We start from the raw sequence: 25,850 nt of genomic DNA, 5'->3' as shown, positions 1-25,850 counted from the left end.
CGGTGTTAGAGAAGAGCGGAAGGACGTTTCCACATGAGGATTTTAAGCATTTCCACTTCGTTTAGATGAATGTGAGACTTCCACGTGTGTTTACATGACAGAGAGAGCAGGTAGGGGCAGATTTCAACCAGCTTCAACTTCTAATCTGCACACGTTGAATGCGCCTGCGCGTCCAGTTGTATTTGTGAGATGCTAAAGATGACTTCTCTGAGACGTTTGGTGCACAGCAGGGTGCTGCTCCACCTGAGCGAGTCTCCAGGTGTGCACAGCTCCCTGCCCAGGTGCGGCAGGCTGCTCAGCACCTCCAGCAGATGCAGGACTGTCATGCCCGCCTGGGTCATTGATAAATACGGAAGCAATGAGGTCTTACGGTTCACCAAGAACGCCAGCTTTCCCATCATCAACTATCCCAATGAGGTGATTGTCAAGGTGTTTGCAGCAGGACTCAGCCCCATCGACGTCGCCATGAGAGGTGAGCGCGATTCAAGGCTGGCAAACGAGAACAGCAGCCGCACAGCGGTTGTTTTCTGCTCTGTGGTCGAAAAGAGTCAGAATGAGAGTGGCCCCTCCTCCACAAACCGCAGCATATCACTGTGGAAAGTCTGTTTCACAGTTTAAATTTTTGCACGCAGGTGCAAGAAAACACATTGTGATAAATCCGTGGTTCTTATCAGGATGAGCCAGAGGCCCGGGCCCGGGCCCAGCTCCAGGGTCCCCCGGGGCAGCTCTTATAGGCACCGTTAGATAAGATATCATTTACTTATCTGAAAATCACTGTAGCCAAAACAATAAACACAGCCTATAACAGGTGAAAAAAAGAAGCTCAGTAATGGAAAAGTGCACAAAAGGAAGAAGATGAATGAATAAATTAAAACTTTTAAGAGTGGAATAATTTAAAAGAGGAATAAAATGTGCATGACTCACTGTGATGATATAAAAACTGTGATTATCACAGAGCTGTTAGTTTAGATCACAGGTGTCAAACTCTGGCCCGCGGGCCAAATTTGGCCCGCAGCCTAATTACATTTGGCCCGCGAAGCCATACCAAATTACTATCAGAGCTGACCTACTGGTATTATACAGCTAATATATATATTGTTTAGTATTAAGCTTTGCTGTTCCATATTCAGTTTTTCAGCTAAACTTGTTTGAGTCCATAAGAAAAGATTCATTCTTATATCTGGAGGAAGATTTTTTTTTTTTTTCAATAAATATTAACGTTAGCCCGCGACTTTGTTCCATTTTGAATTTTGGCCCACTGTGTATTTCAGTTTGACACCCCTGGTTTAGATCATTTCAGCTGAAAGTCTTTCTGAAACATGTCACTGGGATGTGTGTGGTGCACCTCAACCACCTGTTTTTGCACAGCATGATTCTTTTGACCTACTCTGAGCACCAGCATTATTAGAGATATCATATTATCAACCACATGTCTGCATGGATAAAATATACAAACAACGGTGTAATAAAGCATGTGATTCTGAGGGGGTTGATGGGAAACTGTTCTTTTGGTTGTTTTCAAATCTAATCAAATCACTTTTATTGTCACGTTACATGTGCAGGTACACTGGTACAGTACATGTGAGTGAAATTCTTGTGTGCGAGCTTCACGAGCAACAGAGGTGTGCAATAACATAAGAACAAGCAAATATAAGAATGGCTAAATCTGAGAATTATATGAATAAATATATGTACAATATAAGAGTGTATGCATATTACTGAATGCGTATACTAAATATGTATGTCTACGTGTGTGTACATATGTGTGTGTGTGTGTGTATACATATTTTACAAATTAAATAGAGTAAAATAAATAGATAAAATTTACAGAGGTTGGTAGTTGGATATTGTGCAAAACAGTGGCATTACTGTACAGTGTTGAGTGCATAATGTTGAAGTTCCAGTAGTGGAGGTGAGGTGTCTATGAAGTGTTCAGCAGTCTGATGGCCTGATGGAAAAAGCTGTCTCTCAGTCTGCTGGTTGGGGACCGGATGCTGCAGAACCTCCTTCCTGATGGAAGCAGTCTGAACAGTTTATGGCTGGGGTGACTGGAGTCCTTGATGATCCTCCCCGCTTTCCTCAGGCACCGCTTCCTGTAGATGTCCTGGAGGGAGGGAAGCTCACCGCCAATTATCCGTTCAGAGCACCGCACTACTCTCTGGAGAGCTTTGCGATTGTAAGCGGTGCTGTTGCCGTACCAGGTGGTGATGCATCCAGTGAGGATGCTCTCAATGGCACAGTGATAGAAGGTCCTGAGGATGTGGGGGCTTGTGCCGAATCTTTTCAGTCTCCTGAGAAAGAAGAGGCGCTGCTGCGCCTTCTTCACTGTTTTGTTTGTGTGTACTGACCACGTAAGATCCTCAGCCAGATGTACACCAAGGAAGCGGAAGCTGCTCACTCTCTCCACAGCAGCGCTGTTGATGGTGATGGGGGTGTGTACTTTTCTGCACCTCCGGAAGTCCACTATCAACTCCTTTGTCTTTGCGACGTTGAGGGTGAGATGGTTGTCTTGACACCAGTGGGTCAGGGCGCTGACCTCCTCCCTATAAGCTGTCTCATCACCGTTGGTAATAAGACCCACCACTGTAGTGTCGTCCGCAAACTTTACAATGATGTTGGAGCTGTTAGTGGCCGTGCAGTCGTAGGTGTAGAGTGAGTACAGGAGAGGGCTCAGTACACACTGAGCACTAGGGCTGCCACGATTAGTCGACTATCACAATCGTCAACAACTGATTTAATAGTCGACGCTCGTTTGAAGCTTTGTAAGATCACAAAAGACGCAGGAATAAGTAGTAGGATTTAAGAGTGTAATAACGGACTGAAACAGAAGATGGCAGCACTGCATGTACAAGGATGCCAGCTGCCGTTAAACCCTGAAGAAGAAGTAGCTCTGTCCCAGAATTCATAGCGCAGCCCAGCTCAGTTTCCAACAATGGCAGCAGCTAGTTAGTTTTAATATTACTCTTATTATTCTTTCTGGGTCACAAAATAAACGTTTAACATATATTCAGGCGAGAATGTAACTGTGTAAACCTCAAATATCTGCTCAGTTTATCAAGACACCACATATTTTCAAAAGCGCTCCGATAGCTAGCCGGAGGCAAGGCTCACTAGAGCCGTGAGAACAGCGGACTCCGGGCAAATCATTTTCAAACCCACCACCATCTTTCGCTACTCAGGTTAAACATATATAAGTCACTTAGATAACTTAAAAATGTTATTGTTTGGTTTCTTTTTAGTATTTTATTTGTTCCTGAGTAAATCGGTTTGGCTGAGATTAAAGTTTTTACACAGCTGAATAAACGTCAAGCAGACAGCTGATTATCAGAAGTGTGAGATGCTTGAGAATTTACTCCGGTGTCCTGTTATATTTTAGATAGCAAGGATTTTATTAAATTTCACCAAAACAATCTGCAAATTTCATTAAAATTTAATAAACTATCATCTTGTCTTTATTTTTAGTTAGCACAGACCTTAAACACTTAAAGCTGTAAGCTAATGATGGTTATATAAGAGCAGGTGCTGCTTGTGCAATAAGCTGTATGGATGCATGATCTGATTAGTCGACTAATCGCAAAAATAATCAGTGACTAGTCAACTATCAAAATAATCGTTTGTGGCAGCCCTAGTGAGCACCAGTGTTCAGTGTGATGGGGGATGAGGTGATGCTGCCCAGTCTGACCACTTGGCGTCTGTCAGACAGGAAGCTGAGGATCCAGCTGCAGAGGGAGCTGCTCAGTCCTAGATCCTGCAGTTTCCTGTCCAGCTTCGAGGGAACGATGGTATTGAATGCTGAGCTGTAATCTACAAACAGCATTCTCACATACGTGTCTCTCTTCTCCAGGTGTGACAGGGCAGTATGTAGTGTAGTATGTAAACCAGCGGTCCCCAACCTTTTAATATTTTCACGGACCGGTCTTTAAGGTGTCGCGGATAAATACAACAAAATAAAACTAGTACCGGTACCGAAAAAAAGAAGATTTATTCATAACACACGTGAAAAGACCCAGGAAAACAGAGTTAACGATAAAAACGATAACAAAATAACGCTGAAAACCGATAAAAACCCTGAAAACCATACATTTCACACCTGAGCCTCAACTCTCGCGGCCCGGTACCAAACGACTCACGGACCGGTACCGGTCCGAGGCACGGGGGTTGGGGACCGCTGATGTAAACACTCCAGCCAACCGTCTACTCTATCTGCTGTATCTGAGTAAAGCTTCAGTATGATAAACTTCATCTGTGACCTCTGTACTTTCAAAACGCTCTGTGAAGTAGAAGAGGACCGAGAACGGATCCTTGAGGAGCTGCACGCGTGAATTTGAAAGTAGTAATAATTATAGGAAGTTTGAAGAGGAAGTTTTGGATTCATGCTCCTTTTAATTATGTTGCTAAGTTACTTTAAGAGACACTTTAGGACTGAGGGGCAGGATAAAGGATTAATTTGAACTGTCCAAGAATGAAAATGTGGAGCTGAAAATTACAGTTGGTGAATTACTTTGACGTCCCAGTACAAACATTCATAAACAGCATTAAATCTTTATGTAATAATCATAAACTCTTTCCCCGTCAGGTGGCTACGGCGCAGCTACGTTGTCCATGAAGAGAGATCCTCTGAACATCAAGCAGTCGGGCAATGAGTTTCCTCTCGTTCTGGGCCGGGATGTGTCCGGGGTCATCATGGAGTGCGGCCTGGACGTGAAGCACTTCAGAGAGGGGGACGAGGTAAAGACAAGAGGTGTACGCACAGAGAGCAGAATCCAATTAACTGTGATTCTTCACGGCTGCCGTCAACAAACCCTTTTAAGAGAGAAAATTCAGAAGGCCTCAGGTTTTCCTCTACGCTGTGCTGCTGCTCTCAGAAAGAATACAACCTTCCTACAAGTTGGCAACATTGCTGACCCGGAAACAATTCCCTGATCTGCTGAAGTCAGTGTTTTTGTTTCTGTGTTAATTTAATCTGACAGTGTTGCACTTGCTAATGGTGCTAACAATCTCAGTGGGCGTGGCAGAGCCCGTGTGATTGGCTACATCCACCTTCAGAGAAACCAGTACAACTTGATCCCAATAGACTTTTATTGGTCGAACATTTGGTTCTGCACTTACGGCATTCATACCTTAACGCGAACACAGTTGTTTTCATCTCTCGCTTTTTTTCTTCCCCTCTCTTTGAAAGAGTAACATAACATTGGCTCCACAGAAAACGGTGTTCAAATGCAAGCGGATGAATCCTGGTGAGGGACATCCATGTATGCGATTCAAGTTTTTCTAGTTTGGAAAGAAACAACAACTAATTATTAGTTTTAGTCAGCATCCGGCTGGCATCAGCCCTCATGAGGCTCCTGGCGTGTGAAATATATTTTACTTTCATCTTCACACTGCGCTGCCCCACAAATATCACAAAGGAAATGAGAGGAAACGTCACACCTTCATAACTTTGTGAGGTTAAACTGTTATCAGTCATAACATCTGGCTTGTTCTCCATTTTGGTAACAATACCTCAAAAGGTCACAAATGCTCTTTAAATGCTGCATTTTTAAAAAATGTGCTTTTATTTCCTTCTGGGACCTTTCAGTTCACAGCTCCATTTTTATCTTATCACCACCCGTGTTGGTCAAGTTACTTGAAAAAAGTAATTATTTACTAATTATTGATTACTTCTCAAAGAAGGTATTTCATTACTTCAAAAGTAAGGTTAGGGTTCAAAAGTAATTAGTTTATTACTTAGTTTAGTGTGTGTGTTTGTGTGTGTGTGTAGGTGTGTGTGCGCTGTGACTTTAAATGTACTGTATTTTTTAACACCCATGAAGTCATTCTGCTTTTTTTACTACATCCGTAACCGTTTCCCAGAGGAGCACATGTGTGAAGTTTCTCTGAACTAGCTGCACAGAAATGCAGATTTGAGCCGTTTGTGTGTCGTCCTCAGGTTTGGGCGGCGATCCCGCCGTGGAAGCAGGGCAGCCTGGCGGAGTTTGTGTTGCTGAGCGCCAACGAGGTAATGCTCAGCGTTATGTATTTAAAATACATAAATGTCTCATTTCTCCTGTTTGTGAAGTGGAAACTTTCATCAGTGTCAGTTCTGCAGAAACAGTTTCCTTATTTATTTAGATTTTTGTTTGTTACACAGTTTAAGTTTCAACATCAGTGTGAAAACAAACAAACAAAATAAACTAAACTGACAGACGGTGATGGTCAGTGAAAGTTAAACTGAAGGTTTTTAGATAAACTCACGGGCACGTCACTGCAACCCCCCCTGGCTTCTGCTCCACGGCTGCTGAGTGGCCCCTCATCTGGGACTCTCGTCAGCTCTTTCGGGGATAGTGGCGCAGCTGCCCCTCTGTTGGTCTTCCTTGGTCTCTTGTGTTCTGAGGGCCTCCCGATGTCTGGAGTTTTGATCTCCACCAGTAGGCAACTTCACCCGTTGCCTACTGGTGGTGGTCAGAGGGCCCGGTGGCGCAGCCTCGCCTCTGTCAGTGCGCCCCAGGGTGGCTACAACATAGCTTGCCATCACCAGTGTGTGAGTGTGTGTGTGGATGACTGTGTAAAGCGCTTTGGGGTCCTTAGGGACTAGTAAAGCGCTATACAAATACCATTTACCATTCATCTCAACTGGCTCCTTTCGATGTGGAGGAGCAGCGGTTCTACTCTGAGCCCCTCCCGGATGGCTGAACTTCTCACCCTATTTCTAAGGGAGAGGCCACCCTTCGGAGGAAGCTCATTTCCGCCGCTTGTATCCGTGATCTCGTTCTTTCGGTCACTACCCACAGTTCGTGACCATAGGTGAAGTTAGGGACATAGATCGACCAGTAAATTGGGAGCTTAGTGTAAAAGTACCACAACAGACCCGTACAGCGTCAGCAGCACCAATCTGTCCTTCTCCCTGGAGGGGTTTAAGTAAGGCGAGATACATAAACTCCTCCACTTGTGGCAAGCACTCATCCCTGACCCAGAGTGGGCACTCCACCCTTTTCCGGCTGAGGACCATGGCCTCAGATTTGGAGGTGCTAATTGTCATTCACACCGTTTCACACTCTGCTGCGAACCGTGATCAAAGCTGATCCAGTGTTCCACGGCCAGGACGAAAACCACATTGTTCCTCCTGTATTCAAGGTTTGACTAACATACGGACTCTCCTCTCCAGCACCCTGGCATAGACTTTCCCAGGGAGGCTGAGGAGTGTGATTCCCCTGTAGTTGGAACACACCCTCCGGTCCCCTTTCTTAAAGATGGGGACCACCACCCCGGTCTGCCAATCCAGGGGTACTGCCCCTGATCTCCACGCAACATTGTAGAGGCGTGTCAACCAAGACAGCCCTACAACATCCAGAGCCTTCAGGAACTCGGTGTGGACCTTGTCCACACCAGAGGCTCTGCCACCAAGGAGTTGTTTAACTGCCTCCGTGACCTCGCCCCCAGAGATTGGCAGGTCATCCCCTTCGTCCCCAGACTCTGCTTCCACCTCGGAAGATGTGTCAGTGGGATTGAGGAGGTCCTCGAAGTAGTCCTTCCACCGCCCGACAATTTTCTCAGTCGAAGTCAGCAGAACTCCACCCGCACTATACACAGTGCAGGTAGAACACCATTTTCCCCTCCTGAGTCACATGACGGGTTGCTTTTTCCATGGCCTCTCCGAACTCCTCCCACACCCGAGTTTTTGCTTCAGGCACCGCCCGAGCCACCTTCTGCTTAGCCTGTCGGTACCTACCAGCTGCCTCCGGAGTCCCACAGGCTAACCAAGCCTGAGCTCGTTGACTCCCCTCACCTCTGTTGTCCACCACGACAGGCACCAACCACCTTGCGGGCGCAGCTTAGTGCAGCGGCTTCAGCAATGGAGGTGCTGAACACGGTCCATTTGGACTCAATGTCCCCAGTCTTGGAATGCTGTTGAAGCTCTGCCTGAGGTGTGTGTTGAAGCTCTCAAAGACTGGAGCCTCTGCTAGCCTTTCCCAGCACACGCCAGGTCTGTCCAGCGTCCTCCCTCACCTGATCCAACTCACCACCAGGTGGTGAGCAGTTGACAGCTCAGCCCATCTCTTTACCCAAGTGTCCAAAACATATGGCCTCAGGTCTGGTGATACGATTAAAATACATCATCGACCTGTGGCCTAGAGCGTCCTGGTGCTACGTGCACTTATGGACACTCTTATGTTTGAACATGGTGTTCGTTATGGCCAAACTGTGGTTTGCACAGAAGTCCAACAACAAAATACCGCTCAGGTTCAGCGGTAAACCCGGTGCTCCCTAACTCTGTCCCGGGCAGGATGAACTGTTCCCTCGATGGTCTTGTCATAGTGGTCTTCTGAATCGCTCTTTGTGTGGTCCCTCACCCAGGACCAATTTGCCATGGGAGACCCTACCGGGGGGCAAAAGCCCCCAGACAACGTAGCCCCTGGGATCCCTGGGACACACAAACCCCTCCACCACGATAAGGTAGCGATACGTGGAGGGGCTTCTACTTTTTTAAAGTTTAATTTACTCTGAGTCTATTTTCTTGTAAATGTTCTGGGTTTTTAGCTCATACAGGTGAAGGTTTACTGAGCCTCTGTCTGTTTGTCCTGTCACAGTTCACAAGAACTATAACTCAGTCAGATTTTACATAACGATCTCTGATTGGTCTTAATCTGAATCCTACTCAAGTTCAAGGTCCCATTTGTCACTGTATAGACGATAAGCTATGAACTGTGATGCTTTTTTATCAAATTTCCTTTTTTTCCCTGTAATATATTTTAATACTGTAATCCTGACTTTTTTTTAGCCCAGTCACCCCCACCTTAATTATTTTGAATGACACCAATACTCCTTTTTACTGCTTCACTTCCTCTAAAATGTAGAGATGAGCTGTTTTCATGATGACTAAAGGAAGCTGCTGCTCTTATTAACTGCTGCTATTATTACTGTTTGTCCTGTTTAGGTGTCCCACAAACCAAAGTGTCTGAGCCACATCGAGGCTGCTGCCATTCCCTACGTGGCAACCACCGCCTGGTCAGCGCTGGTTAATACTGGCGGTCTGAGAAAGGACAACTGTGCCAACAAGAGGTGAGGACATGGAAAGTTTAATCCATCCCAGTGAAGCTCGCCAACTGTTCCTCCTGAGCCCCTTTTAGCTCGCTTAAGGCGGGATCTAAAAGGAGCCTCGTAAACTCTAGATGCAAATAATATGATGAGTGAAACAATATAATTGATTAATTGACCAATCAGACGAGGCCAAAGTCATGCCACCGCCACCCTAACGATTAGTTAATAACATTTAGCCATTTCATCAAATATTACTTCATTCCTCACAAACTGCTTCTGCATCTGTGCTTTTTGTGGCATAAATAACGACACGTGGCTCATCTGAGGTTGTACTAACCTCATCTTAGAACCTGATAATTATAAAGATATCTTTTATTAAGTCCTGAGATTGGACCGGGTAATGAGCCCTGACCAGTGTGTTTAGAATTTGCACTAATTTACCTGCAAGACAAAACAGAGAGAAAAATGACCTTACCCCACATCAGTCTCAGTGTAAATAAAATGAGCCACCGGAAACATACCAATAAACCAGCTACAGCGATGTAACTAACCTGACGCTTGTTTCACCAAAGAGGCCTTTGTTGGGGGTGAGGGGAGGAAGACGAGCAACTGCTGAGTGGAGAAAAGTCAAAGCGTTGTGGACAGTGCAGATTGAGCTATAATAAACAGCTGTATCAGTGCCTGCGCTGCTTCGTGTACCAAGTACCAACAGTGCAACACAGGTGACTGAGTGATGGCCATATCCACCAGGCACCTGCTGACACTTACCTGAAACCCTCATGTGACAATCACGAGGACAAAAACCACCAACTTAGAAATACAATACAAATACGAGCAGCAGGATTGAACCTCGGATCTCATGTTACACAACATGGAAGCATGGAGAGTATTTTTTAACTTCAGGTAAATAAAGTCCTGTTTTAATACATGATGCAGATACTACAGTAATTTAGAATTATTGTCTTATATTTCTCATATTAGCTGCATTGCATTGACTTTATCCCATCGCAGCTTTGTTTCTATTTGACCAAAGGTTTCTTCTGCTTAATGTTAGCTTACCTGCTAACATGAACACACCTGTATAACAGTTGCCTCCGACCAACACAACCAGCTGCTTTTTAATGTTTGCCTTTATTAATCGGTTTGATAAAAGACAGTTTTCTCGCTCTTATTTTGAAAGTACCTGCAAGCTGAAAGGAGAAAAAATAAGTTTTTTTTCCTTGTAGTTGTTTTTTTCTTTTTTGGGGGAAAAGTCGCCGGGTTTCCCTTCAGTTGACCAGGTGATTGCTTCGGTTGTCTCCTTCATTGTTTTGGCTTTTCTGTTGCAGGATTTTGATCCTTGGAGGATCTGGAGGAGTGGGAACGTTTGCTGTACAGGTACGCATGAAAAGCTGGACAATAATGACCACTTGTGGTCACCTAAACACTCGCCATGTCACAATGAAGTAACGTTTGATCTGAAAAATGCTCACAGGTTAGACGCTCACCTGGTCTCACATTTAATATTTGATTTAAGCACAGTTAACTCTGACGTCTGATCGCAGACGTAAACCGTTAAAAAACAGCTGGAGTTTTTCCACTAGGTAAAAACACATTAAAGCTAAACATGTAAAATATCCTTAAAATCAGCTTCAACACCATCTCTCTTTAAATATTAGAGAAAAAAAAACAACTGCACTTCTTTAGCTTAAAAAGAACAAATTCTTACATTTTTTCTTCATCATGGTTAAAATGAAAAACTAAACATTTGATTTAACCGAAATGAAACTTGTATACAAGTCTGATGTTGTTCCTGCTTAGATGGTGAAGGCGTGGGGCGCCCACGTGACCGTTACCTGCTCCCAGAACGCCGAGCAGTTCTTAAGGGGGCTCGGGGCGGACCACGTGGTGGACTACACCGCTGGGCCTGTCGAGGAGCCGCTCAGCGCTCTGGAGAAGTAAGCAGGCCTCACTCCGACTGAATCTCTGCCTCCGTTTGTCATCTTGGTCTGATTTACTTTGTTATCTTTAAGGTTCGACCTGATCCTGGATAATGTCGGGGGTGACACGGAGAGTTGGGCGTTGAAGCTGCTGAAGCCGTGGAGCGGCGCCAAGTACGTCACCCTGGTGACGCCGTTCATGCAGAACACCGACAGGCTGGGTGTAGCTGACGGCATGATGCAGTCCGCCGCTACAGTGGCCAGCAAGACCTTAAAAGTAAGCTTAGATGGAGTTGTTTAGTTTTCTAACTTTCATAGAAACAGGAGGTTTTTTACACTTTGTTTTCTCGGTTGTAGGGTCGGAATATTAAACCAGCGACAGACACATTCAGTGGTGTTTATTTTCAATTTTAACACCTGGGTTTGGGTACAGCTATAGTGGAAGGTTGGCTCGTATCACTGCCCTTGTTCCTGGTGGGGTTTGTACTCCACCACGCCTGCCCTTGGAGTTCTGTTCATAATGTTCATGAGCAAAGGTTGTAGGTGCAGTGGTCTCAGAATCTCGTGGTAGTTTGCAGGGATGAAAAGTTGCACCTTGAAGTTTAAGGTCATAATTCTCCACCAGAAAAAGGGTGGAGTGCTCACTCTGGGTTGGGGAGGAATTTCTGCCCTGAATGCAGAAGTCTGTGTTTCAGGAGTGCGAGGTGCAGTGTTGCACGCTGTGATGACCCTGAAGGTGCTGATGTTGTGGTTGTTCTACACGCCTACTCTCACCATGTGACTGCAACCTGCGGTAGAGCGAAGGAAGACGATCGAGCTCCTCTGTGAGAGCTGACGGTGAAGAGCCGAGGTTGTTTGGCATCTGATCCAGATGCTGTTTTGGACATGCCTTGTTGGGAGGAGCTCCTGGGCCAGACACGGGACTAATGTTTGGCTATTAATGAACAAATCCACACAATAATTCATACAGATGTTTAACTTTGTCCTTTACGTTCCATTTTTGACTGTCTGCCGAGTTGTTCTTACAAAATAATATATTTTTTCTCTCCCAATTGCCAAGTATGGAATCTAAGTTAGAATTAGAACAGATTTATTCCAGTAGTAGCTCTGACTTGTGTCATAATATGTGCAGTTGTGGACTTTCTGCAGATAAATTTAGGTTTGTGTTCCTTTTATACTCTGCGCATTTCTTCCAGGTCCCTAAAAATCAGACATGGTACCTGAAGAAACAGGTGGAAAAAATGTGAAAATGCAGCAGGTTACTTTCTGGTGGCTGAGGCCCCGCCCCCTGCTGCAAGGCAGATAAAGAAAACTGTCCTGAACTCCTAAACTCTCTGTCGGAGCAGATGACATCGTCCACCTATACACAGACGCACGCACAAGCACTCACATCCTCTGTGGGTGTTATAGTAACAGCCTGCACTTTGCATGCAGCGCACTCACCCGACCACAGAATCCACAGCTGTGCTCTGCTCTGCACAGCAAAGGATGCAGAATCAAGATGCAAGGAGATAATCTAGAGTTTTAGAACAATAAGTTACACCCTTCAGTCTTTGTGGAAATATGAGCGGTTACACATTAAGCCACATCTTTTTCTTTTTTTCAATTCAGTAATAAATAAATATATGATTGAAATGGAAACTTTAATTCCAGTTTAACAGCATGAACTTCATTTGCTGTCAGCAAATGAAGTGTAGAAGTCACGGGCACTGGCTGATTCGGTGTTTCCACAATGCTCTGCAGACCTGCCGGTGGGTCTCTCTGCCTTCAGTGTTGGATTCAGGCACTGATAAGCTTCTCTGTTAGGTTGAGATCCGGTGACTGACTTGCTCGTTGTAGAATCTCTCATTTCTTGGGTTGTTTTTGTAGTATCGTATCCACCTGCTGTGGAGCTGTGTCTGAATCTGAGCAGAGAGTACAGCCTCGAACACATCACACTCATCCTGCTTCTATCATTCTGGTCTAACTTCATTTGGGTTTAATCTTTCCAAACTGGTTTCCTGAACCCTGCACATAAATGTATTTGAAGCATAATGTGGCCTTCCTGCTCTTTAGCGTAACCAGTGGCTGCGCACTGTGGTCGTAACTCAATATTTCCATTTATGGAGCCGTCTCTTTATTGTTGACATGAAAAAATAACGCCTACGTCCTTCAGTGCGTTCTTGACCTGATTCGATGTGGTGATGATGTTTGTGTAAATCATGGAAATGATTCTGTCATCATACACTTCACTTGTCTCAGGCTGTTATTTATATGTACAGTTAAAACATGTCCCAGACTGTTGATTTGAGCAGTGACATCTTTGGATCTTCGCTTCAGTCTGAACGAACACTTACCAAATATAAGTTCAACACTTTGAGTCAACTTCAAAAATAGTTTGCTTTTATTATCATTAACTAGCAAAGGTTTAGGCCTCGCCCAGTCCTGAAACTGCTCGTCAGTCAGTTGTCCACTTACTTTTGAGCGTCTCAAAATGGGGAGCTGTTTGTAAAAATAGCTGCAGTTCTGTCAAACTAGTCATTCTTGTGGAAATTACATAAAAATGAATAATTGTCCAGAAACCTGTGGGCTCAGTGTAGGTGGGGAATGGAAAATAAACAGCAGTACCATGTGCTGCATGTGTAGAGAGGATTCGTGTCAAATTTTTTCAAATTAAAAAGGAAAGTATTTGTATCTGAAACATCGTCTGAGGTCAGGCAAGTGTGGGTAACTTCAGAAGTAGTTCAGAGTTTCAGGTTAGTCTCATTTTCCACGGCGGCATAAACCACTGTAACTGAAATTCCCCAACACAAAGTTTGTAGTAGCAACCAAATTCTGCATGTAGTTACACACACAGGTAACCGTGCACGAATGATTTTGCAATATCAAATTCACATTGAATGATAATTCGTGGTGCATTTAGTGTTTAAGGATGTTTTTTAGCTCATCTGCGACCTGCAGATCTGATCCTCATTTATGAAAAGCTCTTAGATTTAAGCCATCAGCACAACTTTGAAGCAGGGAGGAGAGTTTAATCAGGAATGACTCATGGACTAAAAGACAAAAGAGAAAGAGGCTGAAATGAAACCAAAACTGAGCGAAAACAAGATGCTGGCATTCAGGACAGAAGAGGTTCATGTTCAGCTCGTTCCAGGCGTCCAAACGTTCATCGTTGGCTTTTTCAAACAAATGAATCTTTTTGTTTTGTTTTGTTTTGTTTTTACAGGTTTCTAAGTGTCATGTTCAAGGCTGAAATATTGTCAGCTCTGTTTTGTTCCTGATCATAAATGTTTACGAATTAAGAAAAAAGAAAAAGAAGCTGCAGTTCCTCTGAGATCCACTAGAGGCTCCAGCAGTGAGGTTCGGCCTGTTTACGGCCTGATACAGAAAGTCTCTCTTCATATCAGCTGCACAGGGGGAGGATGTTTTTGTAATGCACCCGTTTAAAACTTTATTAAGACTTAAAGTTTGCAGTATTTTGGGGGTGTGGCCTCTTTGACTGACAGGTGGATGCTATACATGCTAGCAGTCTGCTCAGCTCCACCTCAGCTATTACAGACCCGGATCTGCACCTGTATTTGTGCTGTTTGCATGTTTTTATGCAGTTGTGTGACTAATACTGTGGCAGCTGTGACGTTGTTGTGCTAACAGACCATCCAAGAGGCTGGAAACTCAGGACTCTGGCTCCTGTTATGGTAGCTTGACTGCAAAAGGCACAGCTGGGTCACAGTGGCCATATCCATCTCTTGTATACAGTTGTTGTTTATAAGACTCGAGTTAATTTGCCAAAAAAGGGAAAAACCACAAATTTATTGTCATTTTTCAAAATTTTCTATCAGTGTCGTGTTTGTTCTGGTTTCTCATTTTAAAGTAAATTTAACCTTTGCATCAGGAAGGAGGCGGAAGAAGAGCGTGGATGGCGGTAACAGGGCGGGACTGCCCCACAAACCTTCCATTGTTTTTCTTGTTAAATGTAAAGTTACTGAGTTGATGTCAGACTGTGGGGGTTGCAGGCTGGCACATATTCTACTCACGCTAACTTATTCCAGAATAACATCAGTTTTGAAGATTTGAAGGTGAAGCAGGATGGAGGTATACCTGGAGCAAATCTACAGGAAACAAATGAAACTGTGTGTTTGTGCACTTTGTGTTTTCGCTTCCTTTAACACAGAGACTAAGTTTCCAATCCCCCCCCCCCCCCCTCTCTCTCACACACACACACACACACACACACACACACACACACACACACACACACACACCCTGGCCTTCTTTACCACCTTCATCCTGCATCATATATCCACACAGTGACTGTTTCCATTTCCACAGAAGTGTAAGGGTTGAAATGGGGTCATCTGCTTTTGTCGCACACTGTGTTTGTTGAATATCAGACGATTTGATTCACAGCATTGTCTTATTATTTTGCGCCTACAGAATCTGTGTAATCTGAACTCAGATCTGTGACGGCGCAGGTTTTCCAGCAGCTGATTCATAGTTTGGGTGTTCGGTGACTTGAGTTTTGTGGGTTGTTATCGACTCACAGATGTATTTAAGCAACACGAGCTTTAAAAACAAACAAACCGAAACTGGTGTGAATCTGTCCTTATCCACGTTTTTATCTTTTATTTATTCATATTTTGGTCATTACATCAAATATATTTCTCCCTTTGTGTTTGATGAGATTGAATCAGCACAAATATTAAAAATAAATGGAACTAGAAAATATGTCAGTGGGAACACGATTTAAATTAAAAGTTTCATAAAGACAACAACAATAATATCAAAATAAGTCATCATGTTTCTGTTTTTTGAAATATATCTTTACATTATGATTGTCTTTTATTTTAAATGTATTAAAGTATTTCAGTGTTCTGTGTTTGTGCTGATTCATTTTTTTTCTGCTGTTTTCGTGCAGCACCTGATGAAAGGAGTTCATTACCGCTGGGGATTCTTTGCACCCAGCGGCTGTGCCTTGGATGAAATCAGGGACATGGTGGATGCAAAACAGGTATGACGCTGTATTTACCCTGCGAGCTGAACATGGATGCTGTTCCATCGTGGTTTAACACTGTTAGCACGTTAAATACCACAGACTGTATGTAAAAATGAGCATAGCTACTTCAACTCTGCCTTGTTTTCCTTAATAGCCCCCCTGGTTGGATGTTTCTGGAGACGTCATGGCCTCGTATATATACACATATACACATATACAGCTGACTCCCACTCCAAAGGTGTGTAGTCTTACCACTACACTACCCAGCTCACAACTTCATATCTCCAGTTCCCCACTTTACCCTCTATCTGAAACGTGCCCTTGTGCAAACCTTCTTCTGTTTGGCTGTTTCCATCAACGGCACCCGTTGCTTGTTAGCTCCGCCTCATTCTCTTTCACCTGGAAGTCCATCATAGCTGCCTCTTTTCATGGAAGACTCCTGTGTTGAGGAATCAAAACCTGTTATTTGTAGTGGGTGGGTGTGGCTTCTGTGCCTCTGACATCATAGAGTTCTAAGAGTTGAAAAAACTGATAAATTGTGTGTTCAGAGCAGCCTGTGCTTTTGGCTTACAGGGTAACTTGTCAATTCAGGGTCTGCAGCCTTAAAGTATGCAGCCTCAACGTTCCTCAAGGGCCGCGTACTTAAAGACCGCTAAGGCCGGAAGTGCGAGGCTTGTGAAATGGGACGGTCTAGCCTTCAGAATTAAGTCATGAGCTCTCTCAGTGGAGTGAAACTCAGCCGTCTGCTCCTTGCTGTCTAAAATATAATCAGACGCTGACGTAGATTCTCGACCATCTCACACTTCTGTTTAATCAGTTTTCTGTTTGACGTTTAGTCAGCTGTGTGAAAATCCCGGAGGAACCCCCCCGAGGGATTAATAAAGTTTTTATTTAATCTAATCTAATAACTTTAATCTCAGCCAAACCGATTTACTCACGAACAAATAAAACACTGAAAAAGGCCAAACAATAACATGTTTAAGTTATTTGAAGTTTACTCAGCTACATTCTCACCTGAAAATATGTTAAAAGTTTATTTTGCGACCCAGAAAGAGTAACAAGAGTAATGGTGGCTCCGGGAGATTTTCGGGAGGGGCACTGAAATTCGGGATTCTCCTGGAAAAATCGGGAGGGTTGGCATGTACGCACTCTGGAGGAACATGTTATGGCATGACCAACACCAGGGATCTATATAGCAAAAAGAAGAAAGGATCTTTGTATTAGGAATGTTAGAAAAACCAAAAGTAAACCTACTCTAAGCTGTAGCTGGCAGGACTTTTATTGTAACAAACTCAGTGCGAGTGATTTACCAGTAATAACAGTTTAACACTAAAATGGTGGAAGGTGTGGGTCCATCAAGAAGTGAGCAGCTTTCTAAATGCTGTGCATGATGTTTACAAAATGAAACGATGGACAGGTCATTACTATGCTGACTATGGAGCTAGCGTGAAGCTTAGATTAGCTGGAAACTCAATGCTTTCTTTCACTCGCTGTCCTTCCACTGTCCTTATTTATATTATAGCATTTCGGTCTGTGTGACCTTCGTCAGGTACAGAGATGAAGGTCGCATTAGCATGTTCGTGTGACTTGTTATTTGAATGCTTCAGAAATCCAGAGGTCAATAACAACAGGTCGAGTCTCCTAAAATAGCCACATAATAAAAATAAAGCTGAAAACACGGTTCAGAGTAGAGTAACATGCACATTTTATTTCTCACCTTTCTAAAACTAAAACTACTCTTCTGAAAATGTAGCTTACACCAGTGGTGGCAGCAGTAGAAGGACAGTATGGTGGCTGTGACAGGTTTTGGTGACATTGTTTGTAGATGAAAACAGGTTTATTCTGCCAAGTTCAGATGTGCCAACAGTACAGACACTCTGTACTTAAGTAGAAGTACAGATACTAGTGTTGAAAAATACTCCAGTAAAGTCGAAGTACTGATTCAACTTTTACTCAAGTAAAAGTAAAAAAGTACAGGCTCAGAAATGTACTGAAAGTAAAAAGCACCTCTTTGGAGGACATTTCTATTCAATTCAATACAATTATTTATACAATTTCAAATCACAACCACAGCTGTGGCTCCAGCTGTTTGTGTCCAAAGCTGCCTGAACCATGTGCTATATTAATGTAATGGTAAAATAATATTATTTGAAAGGAATACAAACTTTATTTCAGTCTAAATTTTCATTCTAATAATTCTACTCATCTTGAATCAGTTCAGTTGAACATGAGCAGAGAAAAAGAAGGAAAGTAAAAATATGTTTCTATTTCCTGTTGCCTCCATTGTAGAGGGGACTTTGCCTCTAAACAGGAAATGTGTGCAGTCAGGGGTTAAAGTGGATTCAGGAGGTGGGGGAACACTAAAAGTGGTTATAATGTCTCAGTGTGGGGAAAAGAATCAAGCTCACAATAATTAAAAGCTCCAGTAGATTTTCTTAGTGTACAGGCTGTGATCAGCTGACCTGCTGCTCTCTGTGGATGTACACACCTGGATTCATCCAGATGTGAGCAGATGTTTCATGAGTTGTCCTGGCTGATTTCATCCTCTACACTGACAGTACGCTGTTTATGCTCTCTTTATATTAGACACTAGTGATGGCCCGCTTGAAGCTGAAGCTCCGGTGCGTGTGTCAAAAAAATCAACACAGTGCTTCAGAAGCACTGTATCGAAGCTTGATTCGTTTGGCCAGAGTCACGTGATCAGTGACGTCCGAATGGTTTAAAAGGAAGTGAATAATTTGCGGGATTTGTGGAGTGTTTTGATGGTGACAGATAGCGAACCACTGATCATTCCACTGAGAGATTTGAAACCAGCGAGGAATAGAGGAGGTTCTGTTGTGTGGGAGTATTTTGAGTTGATTTTGGTCAGTCGGGTGGGTTTTCCAGCTTTGTGTTGTGGCCGTTTGCTTTTGTTTTGCGCGTGTTTATTTTATCTTATAATGGGAAAAAACTTAAAATGTCAAAAAATCTGCTTCCATAATATAAATATCATTAAATAACTTTAGAAAAACTTCCACTTGACTCTTTACATGTAATGTTATAAAAATATATATTTTATTGTTTAATTAATCTGAAAATGTTAGTCTGCCAAATGTGCAGCAATTTAATCTATTTATTCTCTTTAGCTGATAGTTTGTGGGGCCCAGGTAGACTGTATAACTGCATCTCTACCAGTTTCTCTGCACTCCAGCCTCTTCTGTGCCATGTGAAGGGAATTTCCTTAATGCAGGAGAAATGATCTCCATGAAAAGGAACAGGTTCGGCCATCACACACTAGAACAAATTCTCTTCTTAAATAAAAATGAAAAAGGGCTACTTTAAATGCATCATGTTTTTAATTTGCAAGTTCATAAGCATTTTCCCTTTCCCTTACGTCAAGAAGTGATGAAAGTGGTGTATTTGGCTGAGCTTTCCGTCAGAGGTATCTGCCAAAACCCCATATTAGCGTCCAGCTTGCTGAATATGCTGGCACCAGCCAATCTGCCCAATGTTTCCTCCAGCGATGGCAGTATGTACTTCTCTCGACACACAGACTCATTGAGGTGTGTAAGGTCGACACATATGCGTACATCTTCTGTCTTCTTCGGTACCACCACCATGCCTGAGCACCAATCAGTTGGCTCCTCAATCCTGCTGATCACCCCTAGTTCTTCCATACGGGCCAGCTCCTGCTTAACTTTGTCCATCAGAGGCAACGGGATTCTCCGTGGCGTCTTCAAGGAAAAAGGTTGAGCTCCAGGTTTCAGTTTGATGTCGTACAGCTGACGTACTTCACCGAGACCACTGCACAGCTTTGGGTAGCACTTTTTAAGCGTCTCTATAGTTATGCTCTCAAGACGAGCCACAAGCTCCAGCTTGCTAATGGCAGGTCTCCCCAGCAAAGCAGTGTGCAGGTGTCTGATGACAAAGACATCCTCAAGTATTTCTTTGACTCCCTTCCTCAGTGCAAGCTCACTGACACCAACGACATCCAAACGACTCCTCCTGGGACTGAGCATACATACATACATTGATGTTCATATCGATATCAGCTGGATAGTGTAGTGGTAAGACTACGCCTTTGGAGTGGGAGTCACAAGTTCAAGTCCTACTTGAGCCTCTGCATCCAGTGCTTATCTCATAGTTAGTGTGTAGTGTAGTCCACAGCTTTGTTGTGTGTGTCATAACAATGATGCAGAACAGCTGATTGTGCTGTAAATAGTTTGAAACACCTTTAAAAAGAAAATAGCTGCAAAAAAAGAAAATAGCTTAATTACTTTTTTGAAGAAGTATTTATTCTTCTTTTTTTTTTTAATACAAGATGTGATATATACATATATTGATGTTCCTGTCGATATCAGCTGGATAGTGTAGTGGTAAGACTCTACGCCTTTGGAGTGACAGTCACAAGTTCAAGTCCTGCTTGAGCCTCTGCATTCAGTGCTTATCTCTCATGGTGATGAGGTACAACACATGTGCTACGGCAAGGAGGAGTCAGGACGCCAAGACAGGGGGGATATCGTCCTCCCCGAGGTCGGCAACGTCAGGAAGGAGCAACATTTAGCTTAGGATGTGAGGTTTGTTGAGAGAGAGATCAAGTACTGAGAGCGCAATGAGAGTTCTAAGAGTACTTGAACTGGTGGCATCCTTCAAAGGCTACGTGGTGTTAGGAGACATTACTCTAAAAGCTAACAGCAGGCTAAGATGATCAAATTTCCTCCTGTGTAGGAAACTAGGAAGTTAAAACTATTTATTCTTCCTTTTAACTAAATACTATAAAAGTTTAATCTTGGTTCAAGTAAGTAGTTTTTTTTTTTTTTTACTACTTTTACTTCCAGTTCCAAGTGTTAACATCCTACGACAGGTAATTTGATTATCTTAGCCTGCTGTTGCTTTATGAGTAACGTCTCTTAACACGACGTAGCCTTTGAAGGATGCCACCAGTTCAGTACTCTGTAACTCTCTCAACAAACCTCACATTCTAAGCTAAATGTTGCTTCTTCCTGACGTTGCCGACCTCGGGGAGGACGATATCCCCCCTGTCTTGGCGTCCTGACTCCTCCTTGCCGTAGCACATGTGTTGTACCTCATCACCATGAGAGATAAGCAGTGGATGCAGACGCTCAAGCAGGACTTGAACTTGTGACTCTCACTCCAAAGACGTAGAGTCTTACCACTACACTATCCAGCTGATAGCGACATGAGCATCAATATATATATATCACATCTTCTATTAAAAAAAAAAAAGAAGAATTAAAAACTTCTTCAAAAAAGTAATTCAGGTATTTATTTATTTTTGCAGCTATTTTCTTTTTAAAGGTGTCTCAAACTATTTACAGCTCAATCAGCTGTTCTGCATCATTGTTCTGACACACACAACAAAACTATTGACTACACTACACACTGATTATGGCGCAAATCTCTCACAGTGAGGGTGTTTTTGGTTTTGTTTTTGCTCACAGGCTTTCGAGCGTTTTCCTTATAAAACAATGTTTTTACCGTTTCTTCCTGCAGTAAATATAAACAACGATCAACACAATTTAAAAACTGGTATAAAGTCCACACTTTTCCCGTCAGTTGTTCCGTCTGTCCTGCTCACGTCTCCAATGGTTGTACACGTTGTCATTAACGTGTCATAGCCTGTCAACCACGTTGGTTAGCTGCGTATATACGAATGTGAATCGCATCACTGGCTGGACTATGGGATACGGGAGCAGCCAGTCACTGACTCACACTGCAAAACAGAATTGTTAAAGTTTTAATTTCAATTCAGGTTAGATTTTTTTGTGCGCAACGCAGATGTTCTGTGCGCAGAGACGTGCCAGCAGTGCGCATGTGCACAGCTTAGAGAGAACATTGCATACATACATAGACCTCGATCTGGGTACTGGATTATATCTTCTTTCTTCATGACTACTGCTCACTGAATCATGGACTGTATTCACACAATCGTTAAACAATCATTTTAACAGATTAACAGATCCAGATTAGCACCGACTCCTAAGAGTTCATCTTTAGATCGGGTCTCGTCCCGTCTCTGGCAGCATCTACACACTGACCCACATAAATCCTTTAACAAATAAACCCAGTAACCAAGCAGAAGCCGTCCTTCATGGAGGCCCGTGCTGTAAGTGCCCTCAGTGAGTCTCTGCAGCATAAGGAGAGTCACTGCTGCTCCTCTTCCTCTTTCCGTTCTCTCCATCATCGTATCCGTCCGTCTGTCCAGGGTCCGTGGTTTGGTGAGAACGGGGAGTTTCTGGAAATTTCTGTCCAGGTGCCAGCACCTGTCTGACAGTCACATTCACTCTGGAGCTCTGGATGTACCTGGAGCAGACAGCCCATTCCTCCTCGGACACCGGCTCCACCACGGAGCCTTCCTGTGGTGGGGGGGTCTGGATGCTTCCCCCCGTCTCTAATGCCAGACGCCCCGGAGGTGCGGGGAGGATTCGTGGGACTGCGTGGTACAGAAGGCGGCTGGGCCCTGACATCACCATCACGTCCCCACTGTGCATGAGCATGGCTCTGGGGGGGTCCTGTCTGCGGGGGCCGCCCAGGAGAAAGATGGCTGACTGACCAAAACTGTAAAGACAACACGGAAAAACAGGGAATTCAAACATGTCCTTCGCATAACGACGGTGAAAAAACAAGCGTCCCACCTAAACGACAGCAGCGGTCGAGTGTGGTCCAGCTCCGACTCGTCCACGTGGATTCCCAGAGAAGAGTCTGATCGGTAATAGTTGAGGATTCCCGCTTCCGAGATAAAGCCAGGGAAGCCGCAGGCAGCTGTCACGTGAGCGGAGAGGAGGTGGAGGTCACGTGGGAAAGGAGTGTGACTGCTGGGAGAGTACGTCTGCAAACAGGAGGGGAGGAGTGAGATGAAGAGAAAGGGCGCCACAACAGACCGTGGCAAACGTTTGCTCTGAAACCGTCCCCGCCTGTGCTGCTGGAGGAGCAGCAGTAAAGAGGTGAAGCAGATGCTCACCTTTGTGTCCCAGTTGTAATGATAGCCCAGCGTGACCCAGCGCAGCCGCTCCAGGAGAGTCCGCGCTTCTCGTTTTCCAGCCGGTTACGTTCCCAGTGGACAGCCAATCAGAACTGTCCATTACAGTCGAGACCATTCTACTGAGCTAGACTAAAAACACTTCAGTTCCTGAAACATGGAAAAATGAGACCAACTCTCAGTAACCTGCCTCAGAGCCGGCTTCTCCCTACGCTTTACCTCACAGTACGAGGCGCCGCGAAGCAACTGTCGCTGTTATTTGGTTCTTTACAGCCGGACTGAATTGAACCAGACCGCACGCATCCAAACTTTATTTAAACTCTGACGTGAGCGTGTACCTGGGTGTCCTCGCAGGCCGAAGGCTCGCCACTCTCTGACGGGCTGTAATCCGACTCTAGTGGCTTCCACATCGCTCACCGCGGCGGTGTCGAGGTTAACTGGAACAATCCACACACACACACACACACACACACACACACCATTAGCAGACGTCAGGGTTGTAAAATCATTTTCGCTCAGGTGCTGTCTGCACCTGTTCTTCAGCAGACCTGAACCAGTCAGGTGACACCCAGTCCACTGTGACGTCAGTCAGGTGGATTCAGGTGATCTGCAGATTCAGACTGTTCGTGTTTGAACTCTGACCCTCACACCTGTCTGCTGCTTCGACCACCTTCAAACTTCCCTCTGTGACACACAGTCATCGCTATGATCGATGAAATGATCGATCCAGGTGAGTTTGATCAGAAATGAAAGTGGACAGGTGAGGGCAGGTGGAGGTAACCTGTGGAACTGTTCACTTTGTTGGTCAGAGAAGTCAAACTTCAAACTGACCCATGAAGAAGAACAAGGAGAAAGATGGCTGCTAGACGCCGGGAGCGCGCTTTGCTCTCACCTGTTCACCGGGCGCACACCTGGAAAAGTCGATGACGTCGCTAAGGTCCGGCGGGGGGTTCCTTCTCCTGTAAAACTTGAATATCTTCCGAAACGAATCCTCTCCACCCTCCACCATGGAGGCTGCCATCTTAGCCATGACGTCACTGTCTTGCATGCCCTGCTCCGGAAGTAAAAACTAACAAAAATGAAAGAACAAAACAAACAAACAAACAAACAGATATTTAAACAGTTAACAGTGCGAGCGGGGAGAGACAAACTGTAACATGTTTCTATGGCTGTATCCCAATTCAGGGTCTGCAGCCTTAAAGTGCGCAGCCTCAACGATCCTCAAGGGCCGCGTACTTAAAGACCGCTAAGGCCGGAAGTGCGAGGCTTGTGAAAATCTTTTGTTCATTTGTTTGTTTCTACATGATCTTTGATCATTCTCTGTAAGATTAAGCTCAGCTATTGAACGGCGTATATTTTAAAGTAAAGGCTCTAAAACCAAGTTCGTACAAACGTCACTAATGTCACATAACTTTGCAGACATGTGGCCAACAGTAATGTTTTAATGTTCTTCGTTATTAAACATTTGCACATAAATAAGTGACATAATATTCAGTACTTAAAGTTTACTCTTCGGGCGCCCCTCATCCGCCGTTTTTTTTCGGCAAAATTATCCACACCACCGCCGCGCTATGCATTCTGGGATATGTTGGGCCACGAAGTCTACACTGCCACAGCCTTAAAATTCAGGGAAATGAAGGACGCATTTCAGGGCCGCATTTCGAGCAGCCTTTGAATTGGGACAGCCTTCGTCGCGTCGCGGTGACGTAATCGGCCTTAAAATGCGGCCTTTAAGGCTGCAGACCCTGAATTGGGATACAGCCATATACTGACTTGGCCACGTTTAATGTGAACATCCTCACTGGAACAGGAGCTGTGACTATAAGGAGAAACACACTTTAAGAGAACTTGCTCACTTATTTGTCTCCTCCCTCTCAGATCCGGCCCGTGGTGGAGGAGACCTTCAGCTTTTCACAAGTGCCTCAGGCCTTTGAGAAGGTGGAGAAGGGTCACGCCCGAGGAAAGACGGTAGTCCAGATCAGCAAAGGGGGCGACGACGTATAGCTCTGCACATCGTGGGCTTTTCTTATTGAGTGCTGTCAATGCTTTTATAGACTCCGCCCACAAAACCAAAGACACATTGCACTTTGTTTTCTATCCAAAGTACATTGTTTACCTTTTCATCAGGTTTGTGTGGCTGTTTCTTTTCCACTGTTTGCTGAGGATCTGAGCAGGTCTCCCTTGAAAAAGAGGTTTTTAATCTCAATGGGATTTTCCCGGTTAAATAAAGGTTAATAATAATAACAAGCACTAAAACTGCTGTCAGCTTAAAAAAAAGCTTTTATTTTTCAGTGACTCAAAGGAAACTCTTCACTAAAATAAAGACATCACATTATTACTTTAATGTGTAACAATATTCTCACATTTACAACCAGCAGAGGGCAGCAGAGTTAAACTCAAGGTCTTTACACTCAGTGGTTCTGTACAAACGACAGTGTGTGTGTGTGTGTGTGTGTGTGTGTGTGTGTGTGTGTGTGTGTGTGTGTGTGTGTGTGTGTGTGTGTGTGTGTGTGTAAAAACATTAAAAACTTTACAGCGGATCACTTTGATCTACAAACAGCTGGAGTGTAAGAGAAGTACCGTACAGGAAAAGGTGCAGCATTGAAACAGGGCAGAGGTCTCGCTGAAGTAAACAGTCTTTGGGTTAAAGGTCAGCTAAAAACATTTTGTTCATCAACGTGAGCTCGTAATCCAGCGCATCGTCTTTCCAAGCAAACACGACAGCGAACATCGGTGTGGGCTCCACGGCTGAGCTGCGTCTGAGGGCCCAGCGTGACGGAGCTCCGTCAGGAGGCCGTGAGAGTCGTCACAGCAGCTCCAAACTCCACCTCTGGTTCAGCTTTCGCTCATCAAACGTGTTGAGGATCACCTGGTTTTTATCGTACTGATGCCCACCTGGAAACAGACGACACAGCTCGAGTTCAGTCATCACTGCAGCACGTGACGCTCACGCACTCAGATT

The 25,850-nt window shown here is 44.3% G+C and overlaps 3 protein-coding genes across 5 annotated transcripts in view; 1 reads left to right on the top strand and 2 right to left on the bottom strand.

The window, feature by feature from the left end:
- The first annotated feature begins 19 nt into the window (after positions 1-19).
- On the top strand, positions 20-25,382 carry rtn4ip1 (reticulon 4 interacting protein 1). The gene is made up of 9 exons (XM_024806341.2): positions 20-472; positions 4,577-4,728; positions 5,930-5,998; positions 8,915-9,039; positions 10,347-10,395; positions 10,819-10,955; positions 11,031-11,214; positions 15,832-15,924; positions 24,767-25,382. Exons 1-9 carry the CDS (start codon positions 190-192, stop codon positions 24,890-24,892), a joined length of 1,218 nt encoding a protein of 405 aa, XP_024662109.2. The 5' UTR covers positions 20-189; the 3' UTR covers positions 24,893-25,382.
- Positions 21,631-24,119, bottom strand: LOC143414130 (nucleic acid dioxygenase ALKBH1-like). The gene is made up of 5 exons (XM_076877843.1): positions 23,789-24,119; positions 23,160-23,325; positions 22,871-22,955; positions 22,545-22,738; positions 21,631-22,467 (listed from the first exon to the last, which is right to left on the bottom strand). The coding sequence occupies exons 1-5, from the start codon at positions 23,934-23,936 to the stop codon at positions 22,026-22,028; spliced, it is 1,035 nt and encodes a 344-aa protein (XP_076733958.1). The 5' UTR covers positions 23,937-24,119; the 3' UTR covers positions 21,631-22,025.
- Positions 25,151-25,850, bottom strand: part of crybg1 (crystallin beta-gamma domain containing 1) — a 45,753-nt gene continuing 45,053 nt past the window's right edge. For all 3 annotated transcript variants that reach the window (XM_076877495.1, XM_076877496.1, XM_076877497.1), the window contains one exon: positions 25,151-25,783. In XM_076877495.1, the coding sequence (XP_076733610.1) occupies positions 25,695-25,783 (89 nt within the window). In that variant the 3' untranslated portion in view covers positions 25,151-25,694. The remainder of the gene's footprint in view (positions 25,784-25,850) is intronic.

Source organism: Maylandia zebra, linkage group LG19 (assembly GCF_041146795.1).
Source record: "Maylandia zebra isolate NMK-2024a linkage group LG19, Mzebra_GT3a, whole genome shotgun sequence".
NCBI lineage: Eukaryota > Metazoa > Chordata > Actinopteri > Cichliformes > Cichlidae > Maylandia > Maylandia zebra.
Note: the sequence above shows the minus strand (reverse complement) of the source record. Positions and strands in the feature narration are given on the sequence as shown.

What these genes read in the sequence shown, in the direction of transcription:
- rtn4ip1 (XM_024806341.2), top strand. Translation starts at nt 190, where the DNA reads ATGCTAAAGATGACTTCTCTGAGACGTTTGGTGCACAGCAGGGTGCTG. An exon ending in CATCGACGTCGCCATGAGAG is followed by an intron (nt 473 to 4,576) that starts GTGAGCGCGATT and finishes TTTCCCCGTCAG; the next exon opens with GTGGCTACGGCGCAGCTACG. An exon ending in ACTTCAGAGAGGGGGACGAG is followed by an intron (nt 4,729 to 5,929) that starts GTAAAGACAAGA and finishes TGTCGTCCTCAG; the next exon opens with GTTTGGGCGGCGATCCCGCC.
- LOC143414130 (XM_076877843.1), bottom strand. Translation starts at nt 23,936, where the DNA reads ATGCAAGACAGTGACGTCATGGCTAAGATGGCAGCCTCCATGGTGGAG. An exon ending in TGGTTCAATTCAGTCCGGCT is followed by an intron (nt 22,956 to 23,159) that starts GTAAAGAACCAA and finishes ACTGGGAACGTA; the next exon opens with ACCGGCTGGAAAACGAGAAG. An exon ending in CGACCGCTGCTGTCGTTTAG is followed by an intron (nt 22,468 to 22,544) that starts GTGGGACGCTTG and finishes TTGTCTTTACAG; the next exon opens with TTTTGGTCAGTCAGCCATCT.